We start from the raw sequence: 27248 nt of genomic DNA, 5'->3' as shown, positions 1-27248 counted from the left end.
GCTAAGTCGCTTCAGTCATGGCTGACTCTCGGTGACCCTGTGGACTGTAGCCCGCCGGGAAGCTCTGTCCATGGGCTTCTCCAGGCAAGGATACTGAAGTGGTTGCCACTGCCATTTCTGAGGACCTTCCAGACCCACCGACTGAACCCACGTCTCTTAAGCATCACCTTAGTCACTGCTTATTAACGGCATCTGAAAATCAGTGACCAGGGGTCCTGACTCTTACTCAAACTCAAGCCCAGATTTAGCCCAAGCAGTCCCTGAAACAGACCCAAACCTTCTAATTAGGAAAAAGATAAAAGGATTATTTCGAAAGGACTCACATATAACAGGTGTGTACACAAAGCTTTTTTGAGTTTTATTTTTTTCCTCGGGTTGGAGATTCATCTTCTAACATGCATGCATCTTAAAACAGTAACAGGGTCTCGAATTGTTCCGAGCAGACATTAGACAAGCACAGGGGTTTGAAAATTCCTATTTAAAAAAATGGAAATTGCAGTGGGAAATTGAGAAGTCACACACATGTGGTAGGGTGGTAGTTTATCCTGCTCCCCCAAAAGCTGAATCTAAACTTCACATTTTTTTTTTTTTACTACAATGACCTGACCCAATGCTTGGGTGTGCTGAGTGGCACCAGGCCTTACCCCCAAAGGCTGTTGGTTCCCACTTCCTCCCAAAATGGCTTTGAGCAAGGAGAAGGGACTCTGGAAGTTTCCTCCCCCAGCCTCCAAAGGATCACCAGGGACAGCCAAGTCTCCTCTTCCCTTTGGAGACACTTTTCCTAAGTGTCACATTTCAGAAGGCCAGGGCTGTGTCACAGAGCCCCTACAGATGGCTGGTAGATTTGGGGGGCAGTTTGAATGTGTTTTCCCTTTGATTCCTGTGCTCAGGTTGGAGCCCCCTCCCCACATTTCTGCCAGAAAGAAGTGGGGTCCCTGGAACTGGGGGAGCCACAGGTCTAAGGTCAGAGCCTTTTAAGGGTGGTTTTAAACACACCGTCCCTTCTGGCCCCTAACATTTGAGTAGCTCAAATGCTGGGGATTGCTGAAATTTTCTCTTCAACTTGATAAAAAGACAATTAGAGGAGGGTGGGATTGGCTACTGAGAAAAGTCCTGGGTCTTTGATCCACCTCTCTGGGCAGACCCTGGCAGACTGTGAAGGGGAGAAAGCAGGGCAGGAGCATGTAGTCCCAAGCCCTGAGCACTACCAGGAACCTGTGCGAGGACTAAACACAGGCAAGAGGAACACAAGGAGGAAGAGGGGGCTGGGAGGATAAGCTGCCTGTAGTGGGGACCGAGGGAGTGCCACTCAGCCACAGGGGCGACTTGCAGCACCTGCCACAGACCAGTAACCCCTGAGCTAAATAAGGAGACATCGAGCGCTGCCTCGGGCTATGCCCCTGGAACTGCTGGCTTCCTAGCCTACCCCGTAGCCCCCACGCTGGAAGGCACAGGGAAGGAGCTCGTACTGGGGGATGAAGACTCAGTGGTTCATTAACAGGAACAAGGGCCAGAGGCCGCCTTCTAGTGGTTGAGGTGGAGATTTAAGGGGAACTCTTCGCTTTGGTGGGGAGACCTGGGAGATGAGAGTTTTCTCAGCACAGACTTTCAGAAGAAGAGGGGCAGGATGGGAAGCGCTGTGACTGGTTAAGTGGTAGAGGGAGAGAATGGAGAATAATCCTCCCTTATCCCCAGCCAGGCCTCATCCAGGCAGCCGTGTCCTATTCTTATACCTTTGTTCTTGGGAGACCCCAAATTATTGTGGGATGCCATAAAACCATTCAGCTTTTCTTCTTGGCTCCAGAGTGATGGTGAGGGTAGTCACTTGCCCCTGGATGCCTTCTACTGCCCAGACAAGGCATGGGAGGACTGGGAAAAAAGCAGGGACAGACAAAAATTTGGGGATCACTTCACTTTCTCTACATTCAAACTGCAAACCAAATTTAACATCTTCATCCTTACAAAGAGAAGAGAAAAACCTTGTATAAACCAAGATAAATAGCTTTCAAATATTTGAATGCCAAAGGAATTAAAGGACCAAACCCAAGGTTTTGAAGATAGCACAGAGAATGACCTTTAAAAAAAATTTAAAATCCACCAAACCACAGCTTAAATGTTTTGACCCGGTCAACAATACTGTCAGAAAAACAAAAAGAGCATTTAAAACAGAATGCTACCTCTCAAAATGTAAACAATATACAAAAAAAAAAAAAAACACACCCCACAAAAACTCAAATGTTAAAGAAGTTAGATATCTGGTAGCTCACCTTTAACTGGGAACAACTGGTTACACTTTTCATACACATTATGAGGGACATGATCAGCAGACCAAATGGCAGGAAGCTGGAGAGAGCCCAGGGCTGTGGAGGCCCCGAGGACAGCCTGCCAAGATCGGGAGTTGCTGGGCCCGACCAGGAGCAGATTCAAATTTTCATTCTTGATTAGAAGATGGGGAAATCAAGTCCAAACATTATTCCTACTAACCCCTCCCTAAGTGAAATCTGTTTTCTCCATGAGCCACTTGGTACAAGTTCTTCCCCAAGTCACTTTGCGGTCTTGCTGCTGACATCCAGAGATACCTACGGCCCCTTTCGGGGGCCAGGGCAGTTGTCCAGCCCGTTTGCCTCTCCGGAAGGGTTCTGACAGCCCAGTAGAGTCCAAGAACATGGTTTCCATTACTCCCTGACCTAAATGCTGTGCATCGGGCACAGAGATGTTGCTGGTTCCTGCTTCAGAAGCTGAGCTTGACCAGGTTGAACAAAGCCAAAGAAACCAATCCATTCATTCAAAACGGTTCCACAAAATTTCTTTCCATTTGCAGAGTTATCTACAAGTTTCACCACATCTCATCCCAAGTCCCCAGTTCCTGGTGAGGAGGTGAGCCAAGACGCAGGAATGTACCTCCCCCAGCACAGGGTTGTTTTCTCTCCTGACCAGGCCAGACTGCTCTGATGGCCTCACAAAAGCACGCAGTTCTGAGGCCTCAGTAGCAGGCTCAGAAGGTGGTAGAGATCCTGAAGGAAGCAGCCAGATGCCACTCCTGAGGAGGCCTGTGGTGGCAGATATGCAAAAAGTCTATGCATCAAGGAAACACAGCTCCAAGGTTGGGCCAGGTTGAATTGCACATCAGGCCTCCAAATTGTATTTCCCAGGTCAGATCCTCAAGTGACTCAAGCAACCTCAGGCTTGGGTGGCACACTCCAAAGGGGAGGGCGGGGTACACCATTCCTGCTGGCCACAACCATCCAGGTGACACATTACTGCATGGAAGCCTTGGGGCTTGAAGAGGTATCTCTGTAAGGAGCGCCCCAGGCCCCAGCTAAAAGCTCACCTACAAATGAGAATGCCTGGGAGAAGATCTGAAGGAAGTAAATGGATGGAGGGCACAAGACCTCATTTGATACTCATCAGCTTTTCTGGAGTTTTCTCAAGGGGAAATAACCATGTAAGCACAAGGGTCCTGTTATATCCAGAGGTGCTTTCTAGTTCCTCTTGACTCAGTGGGAGACAGGCTTCATTCACAGAGATGATGTCTGCACTCCAGGGGCCGCAAAGAGCCCGGGGCTTGGGTGATGATCATGGGGTTCACTGAGAACCAGCGGTCCCCCACCCCTGACCATCCCGTGAGGATGAACTCATTCCCCTCTGAGATCTTTGATTCTGCTCCAAGATGCCTGATGTTGACCTGGAGCATGCCTTTGGGAAGGACAGCACTTAGATGGAGGAACTATGTAACATTTCACTTGGAGCCAAGGCCAAAAAGGTAGAGGAAGCTGTGCACAATACTCCATGAAATTAAAAGTTAACCAGACAAGAGCAAATGCAGCAGGGCTGAGGTGTCTAACCTCTTCTCCTCCGGCACCAGAGCATTTTGCTCTGAGAGGACCCTTCGCTGGGTCTGTGGGTGCTTCTTTAATTGAGGGAACGGAGAGCAGAGCAGGGACGGAGATGGTGGATAGGGTGATGACATAAATCATTATAAATAGCAAATCTGGAGCAATGAATTTCAGAAACAAAACCCAAATAAACCCAAAAAACCATCTCTAGCCCCAAGGTATCTTACGTTACAAGATAACAAAAAGGAAACACCTTTGTAACCTAGGTCAAAGCGGGGGGAATCAAGGGTAAGCAGATGAGGCTACATCCTGTGAGCACACACACGCACGGCACATCCCCTCCCCTCCTGCTAGTCTCTCAGTGTCACAGGCTGAAGTCACGTTGCTAAAGCCCTCCCCGCCCCCCACTCTGCTCCCCGCCCTCCCATCTAGCCCAGATAACACCTTCTCTCTCTTCCAATCCCCGACCCCACATCCAGCACTCTGGCTCTGGCTGAAGGTAGAAGATAACTACGTCAGGATGTTGGACATGAACTCGTTGAAGCGCTTGGAGTACTGCTCAGGGTTCACAGTTGAAATCTCAGCCCCCGCCTGTAACACACAGAGGCCTGAATCAGGAGGTGGCACTGCCCCGCCCCCAGCTGGGCAGGCCACCTGGAGAAATCATTCCCATGTCTCAGAAGTGCCTTGGCCCTGCTTCGCTGATTCACAATCCCAGGGCTACACCCACTGAGGTAGGAACAAGGCAGTGGGGAGGCGGCAGAGAGGCTCCAGAGCTCTGTGGGGGCCCGTCCGTTTGGAGAACAGTAGCTTGAAGCCCATGGGGAAACAGGCCTCTGGGAAGCAGCATGGCATGTAAACAAAGCTATTACTGGCAGTCAACAAGATGCATGACATGCCCAGCAGCCTGGGGGAAAGGAGCCAGAGAACTTGGGGAAAAACAAATTGGGCGTTTCAGCCAGCTGCAGCATGGGGACGGGGTGCAGATGGCAAAGAGAGGACAGAAGGCAACTGGGCAGCAACAAGGGGCAGGAGAGCGTCTCTGAGCAGGGGCCCCCGGGGCCTAGATGGAGACAGGGAGAACTCACCCCATGTTTCACTGTTTTGGCAGCGTGTGCAGCTTTCTTCTTAGCGTCATATGGCGTGAGGATGTCAATGATGGCCATGAAGTACACCTCCTTCTTGGGGGCACCTGAAGGGGGAGAGGAAGCAGGAAAGGAGGAAGAGGCAGGGATAAGGGCAGAAAGCAGCTGTGTCCTGAACCCTTCAGATACGACATCCAGATTCATCCCTGTCACTTTGAATCTGAGAAAAGAAATGACCCATGGAGTCCTTCTTAGAAGCTTTCATAGCTCTCATCTTATTTGATCTTCACAGCTACCCTGTGGGGTTGACATGACACTATTTAAGAGGTTTTGTCTCTCCCATGAACCTGAGCCAAACCAGGCCTTAGCTATCCAGGACACGCAAAGAGGTGAAGAAAGGCCTGGCAGAGAAGGACCCAGGGCCCCAGAAGACAGAGTTACTGGTGGTAACCCTGGATGGCAGCTGAAGGCAAAAAGAGGCCAGAGTCATCAGTTAATAAGGTGGAGGCCAGGCACCCACAGGGCATCTAAACAACAGGCCTGGAGCAGGGGTGGGGTGAGGGCTGCAGGGGCCTGCAGGCACAGGCTCCTACTCACTTTCATGGCTCTTCATGGCATAGACGTCAACAGAGGGGTCAAATTCCCCAGGTCCGAAGAACCGGGGAAAGCTGAGGAGGTTGCCCGGGCTGTCTGGAGGCGTGCCGTAGGAGCAGAGCAGGCTGCCACCCATCCCGTCGTTCTCACACTCTTCATCCTCGGCCCGCTCCTCCACCTCCATCTCCTCCTGCTCTGCCCGGTCCACATCGTGGATGCCCACCAGCAGGCTGTAGTCCATGATCTTCAGCTGGGCCAGGAACTAGGGAGGTGGGGGAAGGAAAGGCGGAAGGCAGAGGTTAGCAGGGGACATCTGGCATGGCAGACTGGCATCTGGAAAGGGGAGAGAAGGCACTCCTTCAACTCGATTCTCCCACTCTGAAACACAGCAGAGAACAAGACATCAGAGTCTCTGCCCTGGACAAGTTCGATGTCTAATGGTGAAGACAGTCACTCCTCCAGGGCAAGGAGCTGTGTGAGTCCAGCAGTGGGAAGAAGGCCTCCCTGAGGAAAGGAGTCGAGGCTGATCCTAGTGAATGAAGACAAGTCAGGCAGGTAGAGGCTGCGGGAGTGAAAGCAGAAGGAGTCCTGCATGAAGAAGGAAGAATCATTCCATCTGGGACTGAGAGGCCGCGGTGAGCTGGAGGAAAGAATGGAATGCTGCACCGCGCGTTCCTCATCCCTGCAAGCGCTGGGAGCAGCACTGTGCTTGAGTCTCCTGAGCTAGGACTCCATAACCTGGAGAAGAACAAGAGCGTGGGACGACAAGGATGGGAGAGCCAGCCAGCATTCAAGTTTAACTAGTGTGAGGCCAGTCACTGCTCCAAATCCTCTGTGCACTAGCCAGCGGCCACCGTCAGCCATGTACCCGGCCTTCTGCTGTGGTCACACAGCAGCAAACTGTCCAGGTGACCTAGAGAACTAGATGGAGAATCACAGCAGCACCAGAGTGGCTCTCTCTAGAGGCCCACGAAGTAACTAGAAGCACAAGCAGCCCCGACGGTAGGTCAGCAGAGTCCTCTGAGAAAGGTGAAGCACACCACTGCAAGCACTTCCGGACAAAGCCCTCTCAAGGCCAGGGGAGAAGTGGCCAGGGTCCCAGGGGAGAGACTGTGTGAGCCGCACCCTCTCCTATCTGCCTGCAAACGTTTACAAAGCAACAAGCCAGCGAACACAAACGAAGGTGTCAACTGTCTTAAATCCTCTTTGGAGGCAGAGCAGGGAGAAAAGTAGGAAAAGGAGGAGAAAGACTCTAGACAAACATCAGAATAAAGGTACAAACACAGTAGGGGGTGGTTAAGATAAAGCTTCCTAACAAAAAGAAGTCTGTAAAACCCATGTTCACAGCAGCATTACTCACAATGATGAGTGAAGGTTAATTTTATGTGTCGACTTGACCACACTACTGGGCGCCCAGAAGTGTGGTCAAATGCCAGTCTGGGTGTGTCTGGGATGGTGCTCATGGAGGAGATTAACACCTGAACTGGTAAACTGATAAAGCAGATTGCTCTCCCTAAAGCAGGTGGGCCTCAGTCAGTCAGCTGAAGGGCCAAAAGAACAGAAAGGCTGACTCCTGTGAGTAAAAGGGAACTCCTCCTGCCTAACTGCCTCCGAGCTGGGCCATCAGTCTTTTTCCTGCCTTCAGACACAGATTGAAGAAGCGTCAGTTCTTCCTGCGTCTCGAGCCTGTTGGCCTCTGGACTAAAACTACACCATCAGCTCTCTTGGGTCTCCAGGTGGCCAACTGCAGACAGATTTGGGGACTTTTCTCAGTCTCCATAATCCTGTGAGCCAATTTCTTATAGTAAATATCTATCTACATCCTCCTCTGCTTCTCTGGAGACGTCTAACTAGATTAACTAGTTAATCTTAACTAGAGACCAAGTGTCCATCAATGGATGAATGGGTAAACAAAATGTGGTACATACATTCAACGGAATATCATTCAGCCTCAGAAAAGAGGAAGGACATTCTGACAAAAAGCACAAAATGGATGATCTTTGAAGACATGATGACAAGTGAAATAAGCCAGACACAAAGGACAAACACTGTATGATCCACTTATAAGAGATTCCTAGAGTAGTCGACTTCATAAACACAGAGCAGAATGGGGGCTGCCAGGGGCAAGGAAGAAGAGGGAATGGGTACCGAATTTTCACTTGGGAAGATGAAAAAGTTCTGGAGATGGACAGTGGCGATGGTTGCACAACCACGTGAATGTACTGAATGCCACTCAAAACCAGTTTAAGAGAGCAAATTTTATGTTATGCATATTTTACCACAATAAAAAAAAACATTTTCTAAAGTTTATACAGTTTCGTTGTAATAAACAGGCTCCTGATTTATTAAAAATAGGAGGCACCAAGTTATCAAGTGGTGTAGGTATCACATTCATTATTTAGCATGTGTCCTCTCCAAAGAACTTCTCCACAGGAAGTCCCCTGCCAACCAGAAAGTTGCAAGGCAAGTGGAGAATCTGAGCCAGAGAAAGGCACGGTTGGTGGGTCTTAATAGTTGGTTTCCTGTCACTCTGACACCTGGATGCCTCCTCCACTACGGGGTAACACCAGACAGGAAGCTTGAAGCGGAGTTTGAAAAGGAGGTTATAACAGACAAGAGAAGAAATGAGGGAAAGCACTTCAAACTGAGTTCGGCCACAGGTTCGGCCAACACAAACTGTGTCCTCCCAAATGGAATGTATACTTGCGTGAGCTTTAGATGCAAGTAACTACCCACATGGCTCAAATCACCACCTTCCTCTTGTCCACACTTCTGGAAGTAGTGAATTCAATTTTCCTTAAGGTTAAGGAGGCTTCGGTTCTGGGGACAAGAGCTCAACCAAAGTAAAGTCATGGGTAAGTACTTACCTCTACGTCCCGTTTCAGTTTTTCCAGGAAGTTCTTTTTACTCTCTTCTCCTACGTGCAGCTTCTGCCCTTCGTTGAGGAAGTCATTGTCTTTGAAGGTTGGCAAGTCCTTGGCCTGAGAGAGCAATAGCAGTGTTAGGCTGGCAGCCTGCTTTGTTCACCTCCAAGGCTGTGGGTAATGATACAGGAGAGGAAAGGGTGCCAACCTGCTGATAAACAGCTCTGTCCAGGAGTCTACAGTCCCAGCTTCGGACAGGCAGAGATGGCAAGTATGTGGCAGGAGTCAGACAATGAGGACTGATCAAAGGATTTCCTTCTGGGCCTAGACTACCAGGCTTGAGCTACCTTGAGCTCAGGGCTCAAGCAGCCACTCACTGATTCAGGCTGAGCTGAGGTGGAAGCTGCCAGCCCTCTAGGACTACGAAGAGCCCAGCAAGGGCAAAGGTGAAAGGCTGGTGACCAAGGCCTAGGCCAAGGGTAAGGACAGGCAGGAGCTTAGTGACACAGTACTTCACATCCACAGACTGCATGTCTAGGAACTAGGCTGGACGGCAGCAGAGGAAGGGACCGCAGGGGTGGGAGAAGGTGTTTCTGATTCCAAGTGACCCATTCCACAAGTGATGAGCACAGACCCCAGCATACCTTCTCCTTGTCACTCGCTTCTCTAGCAACAGTAGAACCCTGAAAGGATAAGAGCTGTCAGGAGAAGTCCGAGCTGAGGCAAATTCCGCTGAGCGAAAGAAACATGGACCAGTCTCTAGGGCGAGGCAGCGGTGAACTCAAGTAGGCTGGTTAGGCTCCTAGAGGGGCCAGGAGGCAGCAACTTGCTCACTTCCTCTGTCACAGACTGGGCACAGGGCTCTGACTATAACCAGACCCGTGCTCGAGAAACAGGGCTGAAGTGAGAGACTCAGTCCCTGCCCTTAAGGAGCTCTCCTTCTAACAGGGGAGACAGGCAGTAAGCAGGAGTTACACAGTTAATTAATCCATTAATTACAATAGTGAGAAGTGGTACAGGTGAGAAGGCAGAACTCTCCAAGAGCATGCAGTACAGGATCAGGGTCTAGACTAGATAGAGGTGTGGCCAAAGCCTGCCTCCTGGAATTAGTGATATTTGAGCTGAGCTTGAAAGGCTAAGTAGGAAGTGATTAGGTGGGGGAAGGTGGAGGTGGAGAAGAGGGCAGGGAGGGAAACAATGGCAGGCAGCCTTGTGAGGTGCTGGGGGTGTGGAGAGCATGGGCACCATGGGAGCAGAAAGGAGGCCAGTGCAGGTAGCAGAGAGAGGGAGAGGGGTCTGAGGGACCTGGGTCAGGAAGCCAGGTTCGGGAAGAGCAGAGCACTGCCGTTCACAGGCACAAGTGTGTTTTTCACTGTGTCTAGAAATGTGCCTGTGCACAGTCCACAAGGCCTGGACTGTGTGTGCAGGGTGTGTGTGCAGCACAGCCTGACCTGCCCTGCTGCCTTCGGGGTGCACATCCCCCGAAGGGAATTGAAGAACACTCACTGCACATAAATAGGGGACATTTGGGGCTTGAATAACCTGTCACTGTCACCTGGACATGAGATAGCCTTTGGCTCAAGTGAGTTAGGAGTATCAACTCTAGAGCCACTTGTCCACACCAAAACCTATGCCCCGGCTTTCCCAACATGTGGAAGTTGGAGTTGCAGCCCCTCCAAGCCTCAGGGAGAGAGGGCCACAGAGCTGGGAAACACAGAGCTCTTACCTTGAGGTCGTACTTGCGATGTACAGTGAGCCGATGGCTGAAAACATTCCTGGTGACCACCATGTAGGTTTCCACACCATCCACAGTCAGTCGGTACATGCCCAGGAACTGTGGCAAAAGGGTATTGCCATGACACTCTACTATGAACTAGAAAGGAAGGGAGGAAAGGAACAGGTGAAGGCGCCAGGACAGACAGGGCTCTTCCCAGGCTCACACGCCCCCTGGGATTCTAGCCTGTAGACTGGTGGTGGCTTAGCAGCTAAGTCATGTCCGACTCTTGAAACCCCATGGACTGTAGCCTACCAGGCTCCTCTGTCCATGGGATTCTCCAGGCAAGAATACTGGAGTGGGTTGCCATTTCCTTCTCCAGGGAATCTTCCCAACCTAGGAATCAAACCCAGGTCTCCTGCATTGCAGGCAGATTCTTTACTGACTGAGCTACAAGGGAAGTCCCGTCTCTAGACTAGCGGCTCCCAAACCAGAGTCTGTGAAGTCATGGGGCTCCTCAGACCTGCAAAAGGCAAGGCCACCCCTGCCCCCAGTTAGCAAGGCAGACTGAGAGGCTGAGCAGGCCGTGCAGAGCCTCTTTGGTTTCATACGGTTGGGATTCTGCAGGAAAATCACTGATCCTGGCCTTGCATCCTCTCTGCCAGCCTGATATGGGAAGCCGGAGGGGAGAGAGGGAGCAGAGGCAGGGCTGTGATGAGGCGTCTGGGGAGACACAATGCGTGCCAGACCCCAGGGTTTTCTGCTCTAACTCCCCAAACGCCGGAGGGCCCCTGTACCACCTCTCAGGTGCGCACAGAGAAGCCAGTTTTCCCTGAAGACCCAGGCAGGCTTCAGACAGGCACCCCCTGCCTTTCCCACGGACAGGTTCCAGAAGAGAGGGGAAAGGGAACAGGAAGAACAGCGGCCCTGCCGAGCTGACGGGGCCTCTCTCGGAAGAAATGAGGCAGGTGCCAGAGTGTGAAAACTCCCCAACTCTGACGAGGAACAGCCGGTCAACTGCGACTGCGTCCATAACACACCTTCGTTTCTTTTTTCTTTTTCTCAAGGAGGCATTTTACCTCACAGAAACACAGCCCCAGGGGAAGCAAGTGCCTGGTTATCAGGAAGCACCCATTACCAGAGAGGACCCAGCCCCCCCAGGAAGCTCTACCGGAGGCTCCTCTCCCTCTTCCAACCCATCCTCCGCTGCTGAGGCTCACGACTCACCATACCTGGTGGTACTTCTTTAAGATGTTGTGCATTTCAGCCACATCCTCGCTTGAGACAGTCTTGATCACAAAGCGCCGGTCGTACGTAGTGAGGAAACGTGTCCCACACCGGCCCTGGCTGTCACTGTTGATGGGGGCGCTGCGTGTCACTGAATTCTGATGGACCAAGACAAAAGCTGGTCTTGGAAGGGGAAACAAGGACTCTGGCTTTTACTCTGAGTCTTCTCTTATGGACCAGACTGCTCTGAAGCCAACAGCACTGCGGTAGATGAGACCTTACCTGCCCCCTTTCTCTTGGGAAATTCACATCTCTCCCAAGTCTTCCTTAAGAGAGACCTGAGTTGTTCCTCACCACCTGCTCCTAATCCTTGACTGTGATGAGAAGAGGACCGACTGTGAAATATTTCTTTTCATTCTGATCTTAGAGAGCTGCTCTAGAACCTAAAACTCGGCCTCGGATGTTAGGGGCCTGGGCTCTAATCCTGACGCTCACATGTAGCGTGACCGTGGGTGAGCCACTGCACTTCTCTATTCCTGAGTTTCCTCATCTGGAACACCAGGAAGCGGACTGAGATGGTTTTCCCAGTTTCTTGGGGGTGATGAAGACAAAGCTTAGGCAACATTCAAGAAGTCAAGCATAAAGAAGGAGTGGATAGAGTCGTCTTTATTTCCTGTTATGCACCCTCATGATGGAAATCTCTTCCTAAGGCAGGAAGCTGGTCCTCACTGCTCTGCCCAACACCTTGCCCCTCACCTCAAACTCCTGCTTGTCTGTGCAGAGCTGGGAGGCAGATCTGGGGAGCTTTTCTGGCTTTGTCCCTGCTCCCTTCAGGGCCCCACTCCTATCAGAATCCGAAGCAGGAGAACCCTCAAGCAGGGAGGGAGTAGGGGAAGTGTGAGTCAACCAAAGGAATGTGTTCACCAACCAGATGCCTGGAAAAGACCTCTGGTAGGTCAGAAGACAGAGAATGGACAAGAGCAGTTCCACCCCTACCTCATTTTCAGGGGGCATCTCCTGCCTCTCTCAGTCATTGGTAGTCTCAGCGAAGAGTCCCCTCCCTGAACACCATCCTCCCTGCCCCTCTTCCAGTATTGAGCACAATTATTTGCCCACAAGACTATTAGAGAAATAAAGAGGATGCGGTTAGGTGGCCAAAGGGAAGGGAAAGAGCCACCGTGGAAGGAGATACCTCAACAACCTAGGGTTGCACTAATGGCAAGAAGTTTTCAGAAAACCTCGTGCTCTGATCAGGGCATGACAGTTCAGAGTTTGGACCCAACGGGAGGGGCTGGAGGGTGGCCCACCACCTCTTGGACATGACCATTCCTGATTGCTCAAGGCCCTGGCATCCCTTCCTCCTCTCACATCCCCTATCCCTCCTCCTCAGGAGGCCCCCTGGAGCTCTGTGAAAGACTTCCCAGGAGCGGGGTGGGAGGAATGACAGTATTGTCCAAGATGCGGGCATCCATTTTATATTGCACTAGGCTGTACATTCCTCTCCCCCGCCAACAGACAACTGAAAATCAGCTATATTTTTTACTGCTACACAAGTGAAGTGGAAAATTCTCCCACCTTCATCACCAGGCTGTCTGCCAGGGGAAGAAGTCCAAGGAAGGTGCTAGGTGGAGAGGTGACAGGAGCCACAGATGGTGAGTCACGCTAGAATGTCCCTGATATTGGGACTGACTCCTCCCAATAGGTCAAAGGCCTCTGTGACATGATCACCCCTAAAAGGGGCAGCTTCCAGCACGCCTAGCCCCCTCCCAAAGTCAGGACAGGGGACAAGTTTAGGAGATGGCACTCATACCTGGCAAGAAGTTACACTACCCTTGAAGTCTTCCTTTTCTAATCTGTCTTATCTGCTTTAAGAGGCCTCCTCTGCTGCTGGCAACAATTCTCTCTCTTTTAAGTCAAACTATGGAGGAGAAGGGTTCTTCAGCCTAGACTGGGAATGTCAAACTAAAATGAAGCAGCTTCCACAGACCCTCTCCCTCCCCCTGCGCTCTGTCTGAGGGAGAGGAGCCTGAACCTAGGAGGCACCATCAGAAGTTCTTCTAAGGCCCTCATTCCTCCAAGAGCCCACCAGCGCTGGACAAAGACTGCCGGGGTGGAGTGAGGCCTGACAGGAAGACACAGCACAAGAATAGTAGACACATTTTTTCCCTCTACTTGTCCTGTGGCTTCCTGACCACCCCCCTGTCCCACTCCCCATTCCCTAACCCTCCTGATTTTGCAAAGACACTCCATACCTGGTAATCCTGATCGTCAATCCCAAACCTCTCCCGGAGATTTCGGAACACCATGGGGCAGTACTCCTTGAACTTGAAGCGGCTGGGGAGGTTCTCTCTGGGGAAAAGCAGAGACATGTTTCTGTGAACTCCTTGCTCCTCTAATTCATACATCAGGGCTTCTCAAGCTGTGGTCCACACGTCACCTGGATCGGAACAATCTGCAGTGCTTAAAATGTAGCCCTCAACATTCTGAAGGTAAGTCTGGAAAGCTGCATTTTTAACACACACTCCAGGTGATTCTGAGCATGTGAAAGTTTAAAAACTTCACATTCCTTGTGCACATTCCTTAATTCCTTGTAAAAAATTAATCTAGCTGTATATTTATGACGTGTACTTTTTCTGAGTATATGCTATCTTTCCATAAAACTTACACTGAAGCGGAAAAAAAACCTTACCTGCAGAGACGTGAGACTGAGTGTGTGTCCTCCTTCATAAGTGCTGAACTTGCTACAGAAAGGTGGCTGCATGTGAACAGCTGCTGTGAGGTAAATGTCAGTTTGACAGCTAAAGGGAAAGGCTTTTCTCATCAAAGGACCCTGCTCCTCTGGGGAGGCTCTTACCAACACATCCTGAAAACAGTTACACCCAGGAGGCCCTGCCCTTGGCTTCCACTGGGATGGAAGGGGTGGGTGCTTTCCTAAGTCGACTGACTGGGATCCTATCTTTTTATGAAGCCTTGTTTGCTGGCTGCTGGCACCAATCTACATCCTCCCCACTCCTCAGTCAATCCACAGACTTTCAGGAGGGAAGAGAATTACCTGAAGTGATGCCTCCTCCAAACCCTCCATCTTGACAATAGACACTGTGCTTGGGAACAACCTTTCAGAAATGTGTCCCTCTATTCTCATCACAAGGAAAAAAATTTTTTTTCTTTTTCTTTAATTCTATACCTATATGAGATGATGGATATTCACTAAATTTATTTTGACAATCACTTCATGAATTATATAAGTCAAATTATCATGCTGGACACCTCAAACTTAAGACAGTGCTGTATATCAAATATATCTCAATAAAACTGAGGTGGGAAAAAAAAAGAAATATGTCCCTCTGATTACTCCAGGATAGGAGACTTCAAGGAAATAAAAAGTAGTGGCTTCTCATGAAGGCGGGTCCTTGTCTCATAGTAAACAGCACTGCAGTCTAATAACTAGCACATAACAGTTGTTGAAAAGACAAAAGGAATCAGTGAAAAGAAACAAAAAAAAAGAAAAAACAAAGATATCGGAAGTTCACTTTAGGCCAAAATGTCAATGCGGTGGTGGACACCACGGACCCCTGGTACAATGTGGTACACGGTCAACACCTGAGCCCTGACCTCTGGCATAGAACAACCCCTTTTCCTGCCTCAGAGGTTAGGGCTGCCTTTCCTTCCTTAAGTGGTGTGACACTGAATATAATAACAAATACATATTTAGTCTTTGTCCCTGTTTCTGGCACAGAGTTCGTACAATCTTTGGAATTTGCTAAGTGGTAAGCAATAAAGGTGTATTTTGTTCTTTGTAACAAGCCCCCTTCAATCACACCTGAATTTATGTTGATGAGGTGACTTCTGTTACACCTCTAAGGATGGGTGCTCATGGCCAGGGGAACCAACCAGGACTAGAGGGTTGGAACTTTCCCAGGCCCCTGCCTTCTAGGAAGGGGAGAGGCGCTGCAGGCAGAACCAACTGCCAATGGCCAGTGACTTCCTCAATTATGCTGTTATAAAAATCCAAAAGGACAGGGTTGGGGAGCTTCCAGGTTGGTGAACACATCGAGGTTTGGGGCAGGTGGTGCGCCTGGCGAGGGCCTGGAAGCTCCCTGCCCCTTCCCACATAGCTTGCCCCATGCCTCTCTTCCCCCGACTGTTCCAGAGTTGCATCCTTTTATAATACACCAGTAACTTAGCATGTAAACTGTTTTCTCAAGTTCTGTGAGCCACTCAAGCAAAGTAATCCAACCCAATGGGGAGGGTCGTGGGAACTTCCAACCTATACAGCAAATAGGTCAGAGCACAAGTGACAACCTGGACTTGAGACTGGCATCTGAAGGGGGTCGGGGCGTAGTTCGCAGGACTCAGTCCTTAACCTTTGAGACCTGATGCTCACTTCAGGTCGCTAAGAGAACTGAACTGAACTGCAGGACACCTTGTTAGTGTCCTACAGAATTGCTTGATGTCGGGGGAAACCCACATATCTGGTGTTAGAAATAAGCAGTCGTGTGCGAATAGAGGAGAAACAGTTTTTTCTTCTATACAGGTGGCCATTTAGCAAGTAACAGCTATGAAGACAGACAGCTTCCAGAATATGATGTTATTACTTACTATGGCAGAGACAGGCCACTAATAGATGTTTTCAAATCAAGCTTCTCCTCCGGGCTAACAGTCTGGGAATGGTGGGGTGACAGAATTCAGCTGGTGAGGTGGTGGGGACTGTGGGACAATGGAGAGTGGAACCAAGATTCAAATGCAGAAAGGAAGAGAGTGTGAACAACACATATTTCTTGGGTGACCCACAGAAGGATGAAAGAGCCTCTATAAGGCTTAGAGGAGGTCCCAAACTGTGCCAAGGGAAATGGCTGCTCCATCAAAGTCTGAGACACCAGTTTTAATCCAAGAAGCCACAATGAGCAAAATTGGGAAAAACGATTTTAGATAGCACCCCTGAGCACCAGGCTCAGCCTGTTGTTCACACACTAGTTGGCTGCATCCCAGGTCAGGAACATGCCTGGCAGGTCTTGCCTCAGACTAAGATCAAGATAGGGCCACTGCTGTCCGCCTCGTACTAGACACCTCAGCTCCTGGGCAGCTCACTGTTACCTAAACTGGCCCTAGATGAATCACCCCGCGCCGAGCCACAGTCCTGAGGGACACGGAAGGTAGGCTGATGGAGGACCGAGATGGCAGGACAGCACAAGGGGGAGAGGCGCACAATGAACACATTTTCCCGGCTCTGTGGTCCAGGTGTTGCTTTCACACCCTGCTAGGCGCTTGCCTGCCCCATGACGGTTGAGGTTCTGGGAGGCTCACTGCCTTGAGGGAAAGAACGGCCTACAAGACCCACTCAGCAGGCCACTTACTTATTGAAGAGATGATTGTCCACCTTGATCTTGCTGTAGGCTTTGAAGTCATCTGGCATTAGCATGACAGGGACAGGGACATTGCTCAGCTCATTGATCTGCAAAGGAAAATGAGGTTCTCAGCCAGGCCACCTGCCTCAGAGAGATAACATGCTACACCATAGACGCCACCATCTCACCAAAGACATGTCCGTGGATTCCCTTCTTGTCTTTATTTCTGTTCTTCTCTTTGAATATTTAATATGTTCCCAACTTCATCTCTACCTATTGTAACTCTCCCCACCTGATAAGGCCCACCTCCTCTAGGAAGCTTTTCATGATTCTCCAGACTATAAATGTTCTTTCCCACCTCGGAATTCCTGAAGCTTTGTTTGTATCCCTCTTCTGGCCATTTCACAGCCTCCCTCACACTGTATTTAATGCTCATAAACCTCACAAGCCTGCTTGACTGTAAACAGGCAAGATCATATCACTGACCCTTTTAAGCAAAGATCATCCACCTGACTCTTGGAGGCTCCACACAAGCTACTTGACACCATGATTTGCATACAGTGGATACTATGTAAGTGTATTTATCAAATGCAAAAATAAATGGATCAGTGAATAAATATCACCCAATATACGTTGAGTATTCACTGAGGCCTTTGAACATCTTCATACAAATTAAGGATCACTCCAGAAAGCAGCCTGGGGCAAGAAAAAAGCTGGGTGGGTTTCTGTGGGTGTATAATTCTTACCTCCAAAGTAAAGAATTAAATTTAAAGTGAGCAGAAGAGGTAGACATCTGGCTGCTGGCTCACTCTCACTCTCCTGATTAACTGCTTTCATCAGGCCAGTTCCTAAAGCCACGTCCTGCCTTGGGCTGCACTGGGGGAGACGTGGGAGGGGTGCCTTGCCCCCACTGCAAACAAACCTTCTCATTGTCTTTCATCCCCTTCAGGGAGGTGGAGGCTGCACAGGCAACTGGCCTCCCACTGATGCAGAGCTGAGAAGGCAGCTCCTGCCCTTCTCCATCCCAGTTTAGCCAATTAGTGGCCTAATTAGCCACAGATGTCCTCTTCCATCACAGTAGAGTATTTGACATTTGACCCTCAACCCAGTTGCCACTAATGCATTCAGGATTTAGAGAGGAAACCTTAGTCCTGACTTAATGGATAGGGGGGAGGGGGAGTACAGTCTTGGGTCTCCCTGATACTTTCCTTGCAAATCCTATTATCTCAATGAGGCCCCATGTGGCAGTGAGGGAATAACCTAGTCATTAGGACTCCTCCAGGAGCATAAATGGGGGGAAATACCATTTAATTTGCTGCCCCTTTCATGTTCCAAAGCTTTTTTATTTAGAAATGTCAGAGGATGGAGGAAGTTCATATTAATGCAGTAACTGGGCGGGGGAAACCATTCCTTCCTAGAGCTGGTGAAAAACCTAATTTACTCCTGGGGAAACGAAGGATATGTGTATGGGGAGGGGCCGTAGGGTAGTAGTGTTAAGTTGGCAGTGGTGCAAGAGCCTCAATAAACTGCTGGCAAAACTGACTGGCACAGATATAAAAGTACATCTTTTATGATTCCATTTATATGAAATTCTAGAATCTATAGTGAGAGAATCCAGTAAGACATAGCCTGGGTTGGGCAGTCGTGTGGTTGACTGTAAAGGGACATATGAGGTGCAAATTCTAGGGTGTTAGAAATGTTCTACGTGTTGTTTAGGGTGATGATTCCATGGGTATATAAATTTGTCAAAATTGATCAAATTGTATGCTTAAAATTTCCAGCATCCAGGTCTGAGATGTCCACCACTGGCTAAACCACCGCAGACATACACAAAACCACCCCGCAGTTATCTTTCCAGGGAGTGCTCACAAGACAACCTGATTGTTAAAGAGTATGCCTACAGAGGAAACCATTCCACTTTTTGTCTCCCTGCCAACAGAAACAATTCATGGTAGCTGTGCCACTTCCTTTTTCCTGGCATATTAAGTCTGGCTCCGAGATTTAAAGAAGTTCATGGCTCTTATGCAATTCGTCCTTTTCTAGCTTATACCTCCATCCTAGAAAGAACTTACCACTGACCCAAAGGGTATTTTATACTAAAAGGTTCGGTATCTGCTACTGATTGAATCTGAGTTAGGCTAAAATCAAGATTCTATGCCATGGTCAGGGCTTGTTACTAGGAGAACTAGGAAAGACTAGAACACCCAATTGCGAGGGGTCAACTGCCTCTTAGGATGAATTATTCTAACAAGAGCTGTTCATTATTAATTTTCTGTGTAACTCAAAAGTGTGGCATAGTTTGAACAGTTGTAAGTTGGTCAGTTTCTAGTTCTCAATTCATCTCTATTCTCAACTATACAACCCAACAGCAGGAAATTTCTAACAGATAATATATTGCTGAATAATCCATACAGCTGAACTATGTAGACTCACCCTCATTTCCACTGGGCCACATGTAGATGATTCACTCTAGGGATTAGCTGTACTATTTTTTTTTCAGTTGTGCTAAATTTTATATCCCCAGAGAGTTCTATTCAATTTCAGTTGAACAAGCATTTGCTGAAATACCTACTACATGCTTCATTTCATGTTAGGGAGAAGAGTGTGTGCAGCAAGGGAGCGTTGTGTGCACTGCGCACAGAAAAGTGGGAGGCTTATCCTCTTATTGGGGAGATGAGACAAACTCATAATGCAGTAAAACTTGAAGTCAAGGGGCATTTAAGTAAGTCAGAACACAGGGGCGGCAAACAGAACAGCAGATACAGAGCAGGGTGAAAATACGGCCAGTCCCAGCGCTCACACATCAGGCTAGAACGGAACCTAAGGCCCCGCCTGGGATCGCCAAGAGCACTTGACGCTGGAAGAACCTATGACAAGGTCACGTTACACCCTGCTGAAAAACCTTCCATGGCTCCTCACCAGCCTCAGGGTAAAGTTTTGACTCCTTAGCCTGGCATCTAAGGTCCTTCCAGATCTGAGACTCGGCTAAAGGTCCTTCCAGATCTGAGACTCAGCTAAACTTGCATTCAGTTTACGTCTCTCAATGTAGCCTTACTATGCGCCATTACTGTCCCAGAAGCTGCAGACACAAAAACGAAAAGATACGGTCTCTGTTTAGTGGGGAAGACAGACAATAGATAACAAATAAAATGTGATGAGTGCTATAGAGGCATGAATGAAGGGAGACGAAACAGCAGACTGAGAAAAGACTGATCTGGGAGTTCCCTGGTGGCCTAGTGGTTGGAATTCCAGGCTTTCACCGCCACGGCCCAGGTTCCATTCCGGGTCAGGGAACTGATATCCTGAAAGCAGGGCAGCATGGCCAATAAATAAATAAAATTAAAAAAAAAAAAATGACTGTGTCTGCCTGGGAGTGGGAGAGCTGGTTGCTAAAAAAAGCTATAGAGAAATACAAGTGAGAAAGGCCTAAGAGGTAGTTTGCCAAAAAAAAAAAAGAACAAAACACAAAACCCAAGGAAGGGAATCCCAGCTGTGGGAACTACAAGCCTCAGAGGTAAAAAGTATATTGCCCATTTTTGGTAGGGGGTAAGGGCAAGGGGAAGAACAGCAGGATAGAACAGAGGTACTAAGAAGTGGAGGGAAATAGCACAGGAAAGACAGGTGAACAGCCTTGGACATTATCAATATTAGTAAATAACAGTTGCTTCTATTCATGGCATGTCTATAAGTGGTCAGTTCTCTATATTATTATGTATCTTATATCTCACATATATATATTCTATTCTGTATTTCTAATACTTAATAGTCACATGAATTATTAATCTGATTTTGCCTTTTGCAAAAGATTCAAGGTACCTCGCTCAAGGTCACACAGACAATATGTGCAGAGTCAGGATTTGCTCCTAGGTCTGCTGGTGCCAAAACCTGGGCTGTTGACACTGCTGTGCAATCCTTTCTATGGGCAGCTACCTAGACTAAGGTAGTGTTTCCCATTCCTTCCTTCTGTCCTAATAATCTTCAAGGTAAGTGTTATGCTCATTCTATAGAGAAGGAAAATGAGGCTCAGAGAGAAAATTACTACTCCAAAGCTATACTAAGGCACACACCCTGAATTTGAACTTAATTTGTCCACTATATAATACCTTGAACCTAACTGTGTAGGCAATGTGAAGATTTCTCAGGTTTAAGTCCAGGAATTCACATGATCAGATGGGTGATATAGAAAGGTAATTCTGGAATCAAGTAAGGTTTGGAAAAGGCAAAGATAAGAGACAGCAAGACCATTTATAAAGCTATTAGAATAGTTCCCAGGTGGCACTAGTGACTCTGCCTGCAAACGCAGGAAACACGAGAGACACAGCTTTGATCCCTGCGAAGAGAAGATCCCCTGGAGTAGGAAATGGCAACCCATTCCAGTAACGTTGCCTGGAAAATCCCACGGACAGAGGAGCCTGGTGAGCTACAATCCACAGGGTTGGAGAGGTGGACATGGATGGACACATTTATACACACACATAGGTGATGTGTGTGTATATGTTCAGGTAATAGGCTACAGCAGCAAAAACAGAAGAAGGAATAAAGCTAAGGGAACCATCCAAGATATGGCTGAATAACACTTCTTCTGTGAAAGCTTCCCTGTCTTTCACAGGCTGAACTACTCACTTGTTCCTCTGTTCATCTTTATATCCTATCACATTCGTTTGGGTAATTACACGTTTGATTTCTCCACTAGACTCTGAGCCCTGAGAAAAAAGAGACTATTTTACCCATTTTTATGTCCCTAGCACAATGGCTGGCACATAGCAGTTACACAACAAATGCTGGATGGAAGGGCAGATGGCTAGAAAAAAGGGGACTGAAAGATGACTAACACTAGGAAAAAGAGATGGCAAAGCTGGTGTGACCATGCCAAAGATTCATGGTCTGGAGGATGGAAAAGAAGATTAAGGTTAGCTACTGAGGCTATGACCAGAATGTAAAGAGTCTTAAAAGCCCAGGAGAGAAGAATAAACTCCACTTGGTAGACAAAAGAGAATGACAAAAAGCTTTGGAGTGTGAAAGGCTATGACTAAAGCAATGTTTCAGGAAGATCTGCCTTTATTTACTATCTAGCACACTTCTGGGCCAACCTCCTTCACCTTCAGCAGAAGTGTGCTTGGGGAATGCAACTCATTGGAGGAGTATGATAAACAGAACATATTAGGGTGGTAAGTCTGTTGTATCTCACACCATGTAAGTGGTTCTGGGATTATCCACACGATCAACTCTATGAGCCATCCGCCTAAGTAATGAGGAGGCTAAAACAAGCTGTACGAGAACTTAGGAGCAGGGAGTTCACTCTATGCTGATCTGATTGGACATGAGAATTCAGTCGCTAGTTCTAATCTGGTGAACTCCTGATTCCAGGGAACTCCAACTTCCCTGCGTGACCTTCATAGGAACTGCTACCCAGGAAGCTTCCCAACACGTGCCAGGGTCGTGTGGGTGGCTCAGCCGTGGGCTGGCCACCTGGCAATCATTTGTTACCTGCCACCATCAGAAAACCTGACAAGTTGGGAAACACATTCCCAAGACCAAGGAGGTCTGAGTGAGACCAAAACTCCAGGAAAAAAAGAGAAGAACAGAGAGCCACAAGGGCCGACAAATCCACCCCTGGGTTTATTCGTCTTTTTACACCTTGGTTTTTCTGCTCCTCGTTTTGAGTCTCAGCGTTCTCTGTGAGGTGAGAAGGTGTGCTGAAGGACAAATTCATCCAAAGGCTTCATAGAGCAGAAATATTTACTGAAGATTTTTAAAGCAGCAGGAGAAAAGGAAAAGGCAAGGAAAGGAGGTTCTGGGTCTGCATTAAGCAAAGAAAATGTGTGGACAGAATGGGGGAAGAATGTGGGGGAGAACTGAGCAGACTGAAGAATAAATCTGTTCCTCACACCATTCACAAAAAATTAACTTAAAATGGATTAGAGATCTAAATGTAAGAGTTAGATCTAAAAGAGTTTTTCTTAGAAGACTCTTCAGTTTTTCTCAGAAAAAAATATAGGAGTAAATGTTCATGATCTTGGGTTAGGCAAAGCATTCTTAGATATGACATCAAAAGTACAAGTAACCAAAGAAAAATAAATTGGACTTCATCAAAACCAAAGAAAAACAGATAAACTGGACTTCATCAAAATTAAAAACTTGAGCTTCAAAAGATACCATCAAGAAAGTAAAAAAGATAAACTGAAGCATGGGATAAAACACTTGCAAATCATGTATCTGATAAGGGACTTGAATCTATAATATATAAAGAACTCTTACAAGTTAATTATAAAAAAATAAATAGCCCAATTTTAAAATGGGCAAAAAAGTAATTGGCAAGGGATCTTAATATGTCTCCAGTGAAAATACACAACTGTCCAATAAACTCATGAAAAGATATTCAGCATCATTAACTATCTGGGAAAGGAAAACAAAATCACAATGAGATGCCACTTCACATCTACTAAGGTGGCTGAAATAAAAAAAAATAATAACAAGGGTTGACAGGATTTGGAGAAATCAGAACCCACATACACTACTGGCAGAAATGTAAAATGGTACAGTCACTTTGAAGAATCAGTCTGGCAGCTTCCCAAGTGGTTAAACATAATTACCATCAACCTCTCCTATTCCTCTGATCACTGGGGTGAGGCTTCATACATACCAGTTCCTAAAATGGCCAATAGGTTATCAAGCCATGTCTGCCTCCTCTGATCTCTACATACTTCTCCCAGGCCATCTCGTCCCTAACTCCAGGCCCCCCGAACCATACTTCATTCACTAAAACACTAGTTTCTCTCTCTTTACTAGTTCTCCTCTAACAAATCCAAAGTCTTCTGATCTTATCTTCCTTTTTCCTCCATAAAGTCTAGGGGCTGCATCTCTTGTCCATGACAGGAGGTCCTGTTTCAATACTGAGTTCAAAGGCCTCTTTTTCCACCCAGAAGTAAATCACCCACCTCATGGGAGAATATGTAACTGACTTGTGCTATAGATAAAGATGTATCCATCCTTCATCTACCATACACCATCAGCCAGAGACCATCAACATCTATATGCTTAAATGGGTGAGAAACTAAAGAAACAAACAAAAGGTGGTTTTTTTTTTTTTTCTAAAAACTTAGATTGCAGGAAGTTGCAGCAGTGGGCTCTGAAGGAAGGTAACCTCCAAGAAAGGCTATCAATCCACAAAACAAAGTGGTCCTGACTCCCTTGAGAACTGCAAGATTTTATAGTCTTCTGGGGAGATGCTCCATTTCACACGGGGACCCACAAAATCCTAGACTTTACTGCAAGTCAAGAGGAAGCAATAAAACTCTTGACTAACTGATCTTCAAAGCTGGGCCTGTCAAGGACAGCGGTACCCAGTACAGTTCCCCTGAGGTGCTTGCTCAGTATATCCAGAGGCTTGGGTCTTGCTTAAAGTCAATGTCTTCTCAGATAGCTCTCAAACAAACTTTCTTAAAAATTAGCAAAGAAAGAGGGTGACTGCCTAGTCAAAAAGAATCTTGGATACCTCTTCATTAGCAGAGTTCCACTGCCTGCCTATGGGAAACCAAGTACCACACACACCAAGGGAACTGGCAGGCACAGGCAGACACACCTGAGCATACATTCAGGTTCTCTAGGTGATGGACAGGGAGGCCTGGCGTGCTGCGATTCATGGGGTTGCAAAGAGTCGGACACGACTGAGCGACTGAACTGAACTGAACTGAACAAGACCATAATTCCCATCTGTCCTGGAACTTGACTGAGAGGCAGGACAAGGAACAGGAGGCAAATAAAACAAGACCTCTCATTCAAGCACATCATCAGCCAATACCGCCCATGGTGTGGACAATGAGCTGCATTTTTCGCTCTGCAAAAGACCACAGGTGAAATAATTCTCCACTCAGGGCTCTCATTTCTTTACGTATAAAATAAGGGACTCAAAGTCCCTTCCAACTAGCAGTAATATTCCTGACTTTCAGACCACTACCAGTTCTCCACAGAGACAGGATGCCGTCTAGTGAGAAGCAAGCTCCACAACAAAATCAAGGATTGATTTCCAGGCAAGGACATAGGGTTCACATATTTAATGAGCCAGTTTCCCTTGCAATATTGTCAGATGACCCCTGAGGCAGCAGGAAGCAGACAGAACAAACTCTGCTGGACTATTGGATCAAAGCAGCTCCCAGAGAAGATCAAATAGGTCAATTCTAAAGGAAATCAACCTTGAATATTCATTGGAAGGACTGATGCTGAAGCTGAAGCTCCATGTGAAGAGTTGACTCATTGGAAAAGACCCTAATTCTAGGAAAGGTTGAAGGCAAAAGGAGAAGGGGGCAGCAGAAGATAAGGTGATAAGATGGCATCACTGACTCAATGGACATGAATTTGAGCAAACTCTGGGAGATAGTGGAGGACAGAGGAGCCTGGTGGGCTACAGTCTGTGAGATCGCAGAGTTGGACACCACTTAGCGACTGAACAATAGCTCCCAGAGGTCTAGGCATAAAGCTAGACCACAGAGAACCAATGGTTCTCCCCACCCTAGCCAGGACCTTCACCTCAGTGAAGTCTCTGAAAACAGTAACTCAGCCAAGACCAGGAAAACTTGGTTGTCTTCATTAGACCTCACCATACTCATGTATTTCCATATTAGAGGTAAAACCCTGGCTGGGACTGTGGTTCATCAATCTCCAACCAGAGGCTCTTCCAGTAAAGCAAAGCAAAAAGTCCTGCTAGCCCTGCATCCCTCTGTCATCGCTTGGTCTTGCGGGCAATTTCAAGTGCTCCGAGAAGTCAGGGAGCCTACAGAACTGATTGATATCCACAGAAAACTCAAGTCATTAGCTTCATTTTCCTCATTCCCAACTTTTAGCTGGTGAAGTGGCATTTCAAGTCTTCATACTTCCTCTCATTTCTGGTGTAGGAACTCAATGAAATGGTCAGAATGCAAGGAGCAAGTAGTTGGAAGAGAAAGAAGAAAGACCCCCAAACAAACAGGACACAAAGTCCTCCAGCTCAAACACTGTGCTGGGTTCCAACTTCCTAACAAGAACTACTGGACAATCCCAAAGCTACCCAAGGATCCAGGGAACCTCTTATCCTAATCACAGTTACATACAATAGAAAGCACAACACCTGAGAAGTTAACATCTTTGACATGAACCCCACAGAATTCAGGTCCTCTACTATGAATGGTCCTCATAAGCAGGCCTCACCTCCTCTCAGATGGTTACACTCTCCCTTCCCCCCAACCCAGGAAGACCTCATGGGTCCTTCCATGGTCCAAGGAACCCTGTGCTTCTCCAGTGGCTACATCTTCAAGAAGAAAAAGAGGAAACCCAGGGAAGATTTCCAGTCGGTGGTAAGGAGGTCTGGAGGATGGGGAAACTCTGAGCAGCCACATCAACCGAACGACCACAAACAGAGGAATACTCAGGTAGACTAACGCCACTTGCCTCTCAATTGGACAGCGAGCTAGGCAGCCCATTACAAGGAACAAGGAGGAAAACGAATGCAACTAACGGGAACGAGGTGAGAAGAGAGGAAGAGGGGATAAAAGCCCTTTCATCCCACCCAGGCCTTCTCTCTGCGCTCCGGGGGCTGCCCGAAGCCAGACGCATGAAGCTTGAGGGGCTGGAGGGAAGGGGAGGACGCGACGGCACGCCACCGTCGGTGACACCAGGCCTCGCGTGGCGCGCGGGGAGGCACACCCGGCTGGGACAGCGTGCAAGGGTGGGGTGGGCGTGCAACTGGCTTGGCTAGGGGTTGCAGGCGTCACTGGCTGGGCCTGCCGAGCGAGGGCCCTGGGGCTGCGGGGGGCGTGAGCACGCGCGGGGCCGCGCTCGGAGGGGCTGGTTACCGTGTGGTTCACCCCCCACATCAGGACGCTGAGGATCGGCTCGCTGGCCCGGAATAGCTTCACTTTCTGGCACACGAAATGCTTCTTCTTGGTCTTGGTCTTGCTGGCGCTGAGTGGCGCCACCGCCACCGCCGTGGTGCTGGTGCAGTTGGACGACATGCCCGGGGCGGCGGCGGCGGCGGCGGCGGCAGCGAAAGGGGGGGGCGGCCGAGACGGCGCACGAGCCAGCGGTCCCAGGCCTCCCCCGGACCGATCCCCACCCCCCGCTCCCTCACCGCGCCATGGTCGCGCCCGTCCCGTTACCTCCCCACCCCGCCCCGGTGGTTCCGTCCGCCCCACGCTCCGCCCTTCCCGCCCCGCCCCGCCCCGCCCCAGGGAGCTAGGCGGCCCGCTCTGCACCCCGCCCCGGGCAGTGCCGCAGCCCCGCCGTCACCAGGCCCTTTCCTCCCTGCCTGGGTGGTACCGCCCGTCCCGGGGAGGCAGCGGGCCGCCCAGCCTGCTCCTCCTCCCCGGGCCCGACAAGAGCCAAGCCGGCCTCCGCGCGCCTCACAGCCCCGCGCCCTAGCAGGGAGGGGAGGAGGGCTGGGTAGGTCTCGCAGACGACTGCGGGAGCATCTCCCTGACCGGGCCCCCCAAAGCTAGGGTTTGGGTCTTTCCTCAACCTGACGTGCCAAGATGGCGGCGGCACCACGGGTCCGGAGGGGAGGAGGGGCGGGAATGCGAGGAGGGTGGGACGTACCATCCCCACCCCGGGGG

General features: G+C 48.8%; 1 protein-coding gene across 3 annotated transcripts; it reads right to left on the bottom strand.

The window, feature by feature from the left end:
• Positions 1-335: 335 nt before the first annotated feature.
• Positions 336-26761, bottom strand: PIP4K2B (phosphatidylinositol-5-phosphate 4-kinase type 2 beta). 3 transcript variants are annotated; one of them, XM_040245516.1, is made up of 10 exons: positions 26493-26761; positions 16675-16772; positions 13573-13669; positions 11326-11478; positions 10106-10252; positions 9024-9062; positions 8383-8496; positions 5519-5777; positions 4925-5028; positions 336-4427 (listed from the first exon to the last, which is right to left on the bottom strand). In XM_040245516.1, exons 1-10 carry the CDS (start codon positions 26649-26651, stop codon positions 4347-4349), a joined length of 1251 nt encoding a protein of 416 aa, XP_040101450.1. In that variant the 5' UTR covers positions 26652-26761; the 3' UTR covers positions 336-4346. The 3 variants fall into 3 exon arrangements, with proteins under 3 accessions (XP_040101450.1, XP_040101451.1, XP_040101452.1); XM_040245517.1 differs by lacking the exon at positions 26493-26761 and adding an exon at positions 23628-24214; XM_040245518.1 differs by lacking the exon at positions 26493-26761 and adding an exon at positions 16854-19630.
• Between the last annotated feature and the right edge of the window lie 487 nt (positions 26762-27248).

The sequence above is a fragment of the Oryx dammah genome, unplaced genomic scaffold (genome assembly GCF_014754425.2).
Source record: "Oryx dammah isolate SB20612 unplaced genomic scaffold, SCBI_Odam_1.1 HiC_scaffold_8, whole genome shotgun sequence".
Lineage (NCBI taxonomy): Eukaryota > Metazoa > Chordata > Mammalia > Artiodactyla > Bovidae > Oryx > Oryx dammah.
Note: the sequence above shows the minus strand (reverse complement) of the source record. Positions and strands in the feature narration are given on the sequence as shown.

Coding starts and splice junctions, on each gene's coding strand:
- PIP4K2B (XM_040245516.1), bottom strand. CDS start 26,651: ATGTCGTCCAACTGCACCAGCACCACGGCGGTGGCGGTGGCGCCACTC. Junction 13,670..16,674: donor GACAATCATCTCTTCAATAA/GTAAGTGGCCTG, acceptor GCTTTTCCCCAG/AGAGAACCTCCCCAGCCGCT. Junction 10,253..11,325: donor TCTTAAAGAAGTACCACCAG/GTATGGTGAGTC, acceptor CTTCCTTTCTAG/TTCATAGTAGAGTGTCATGG.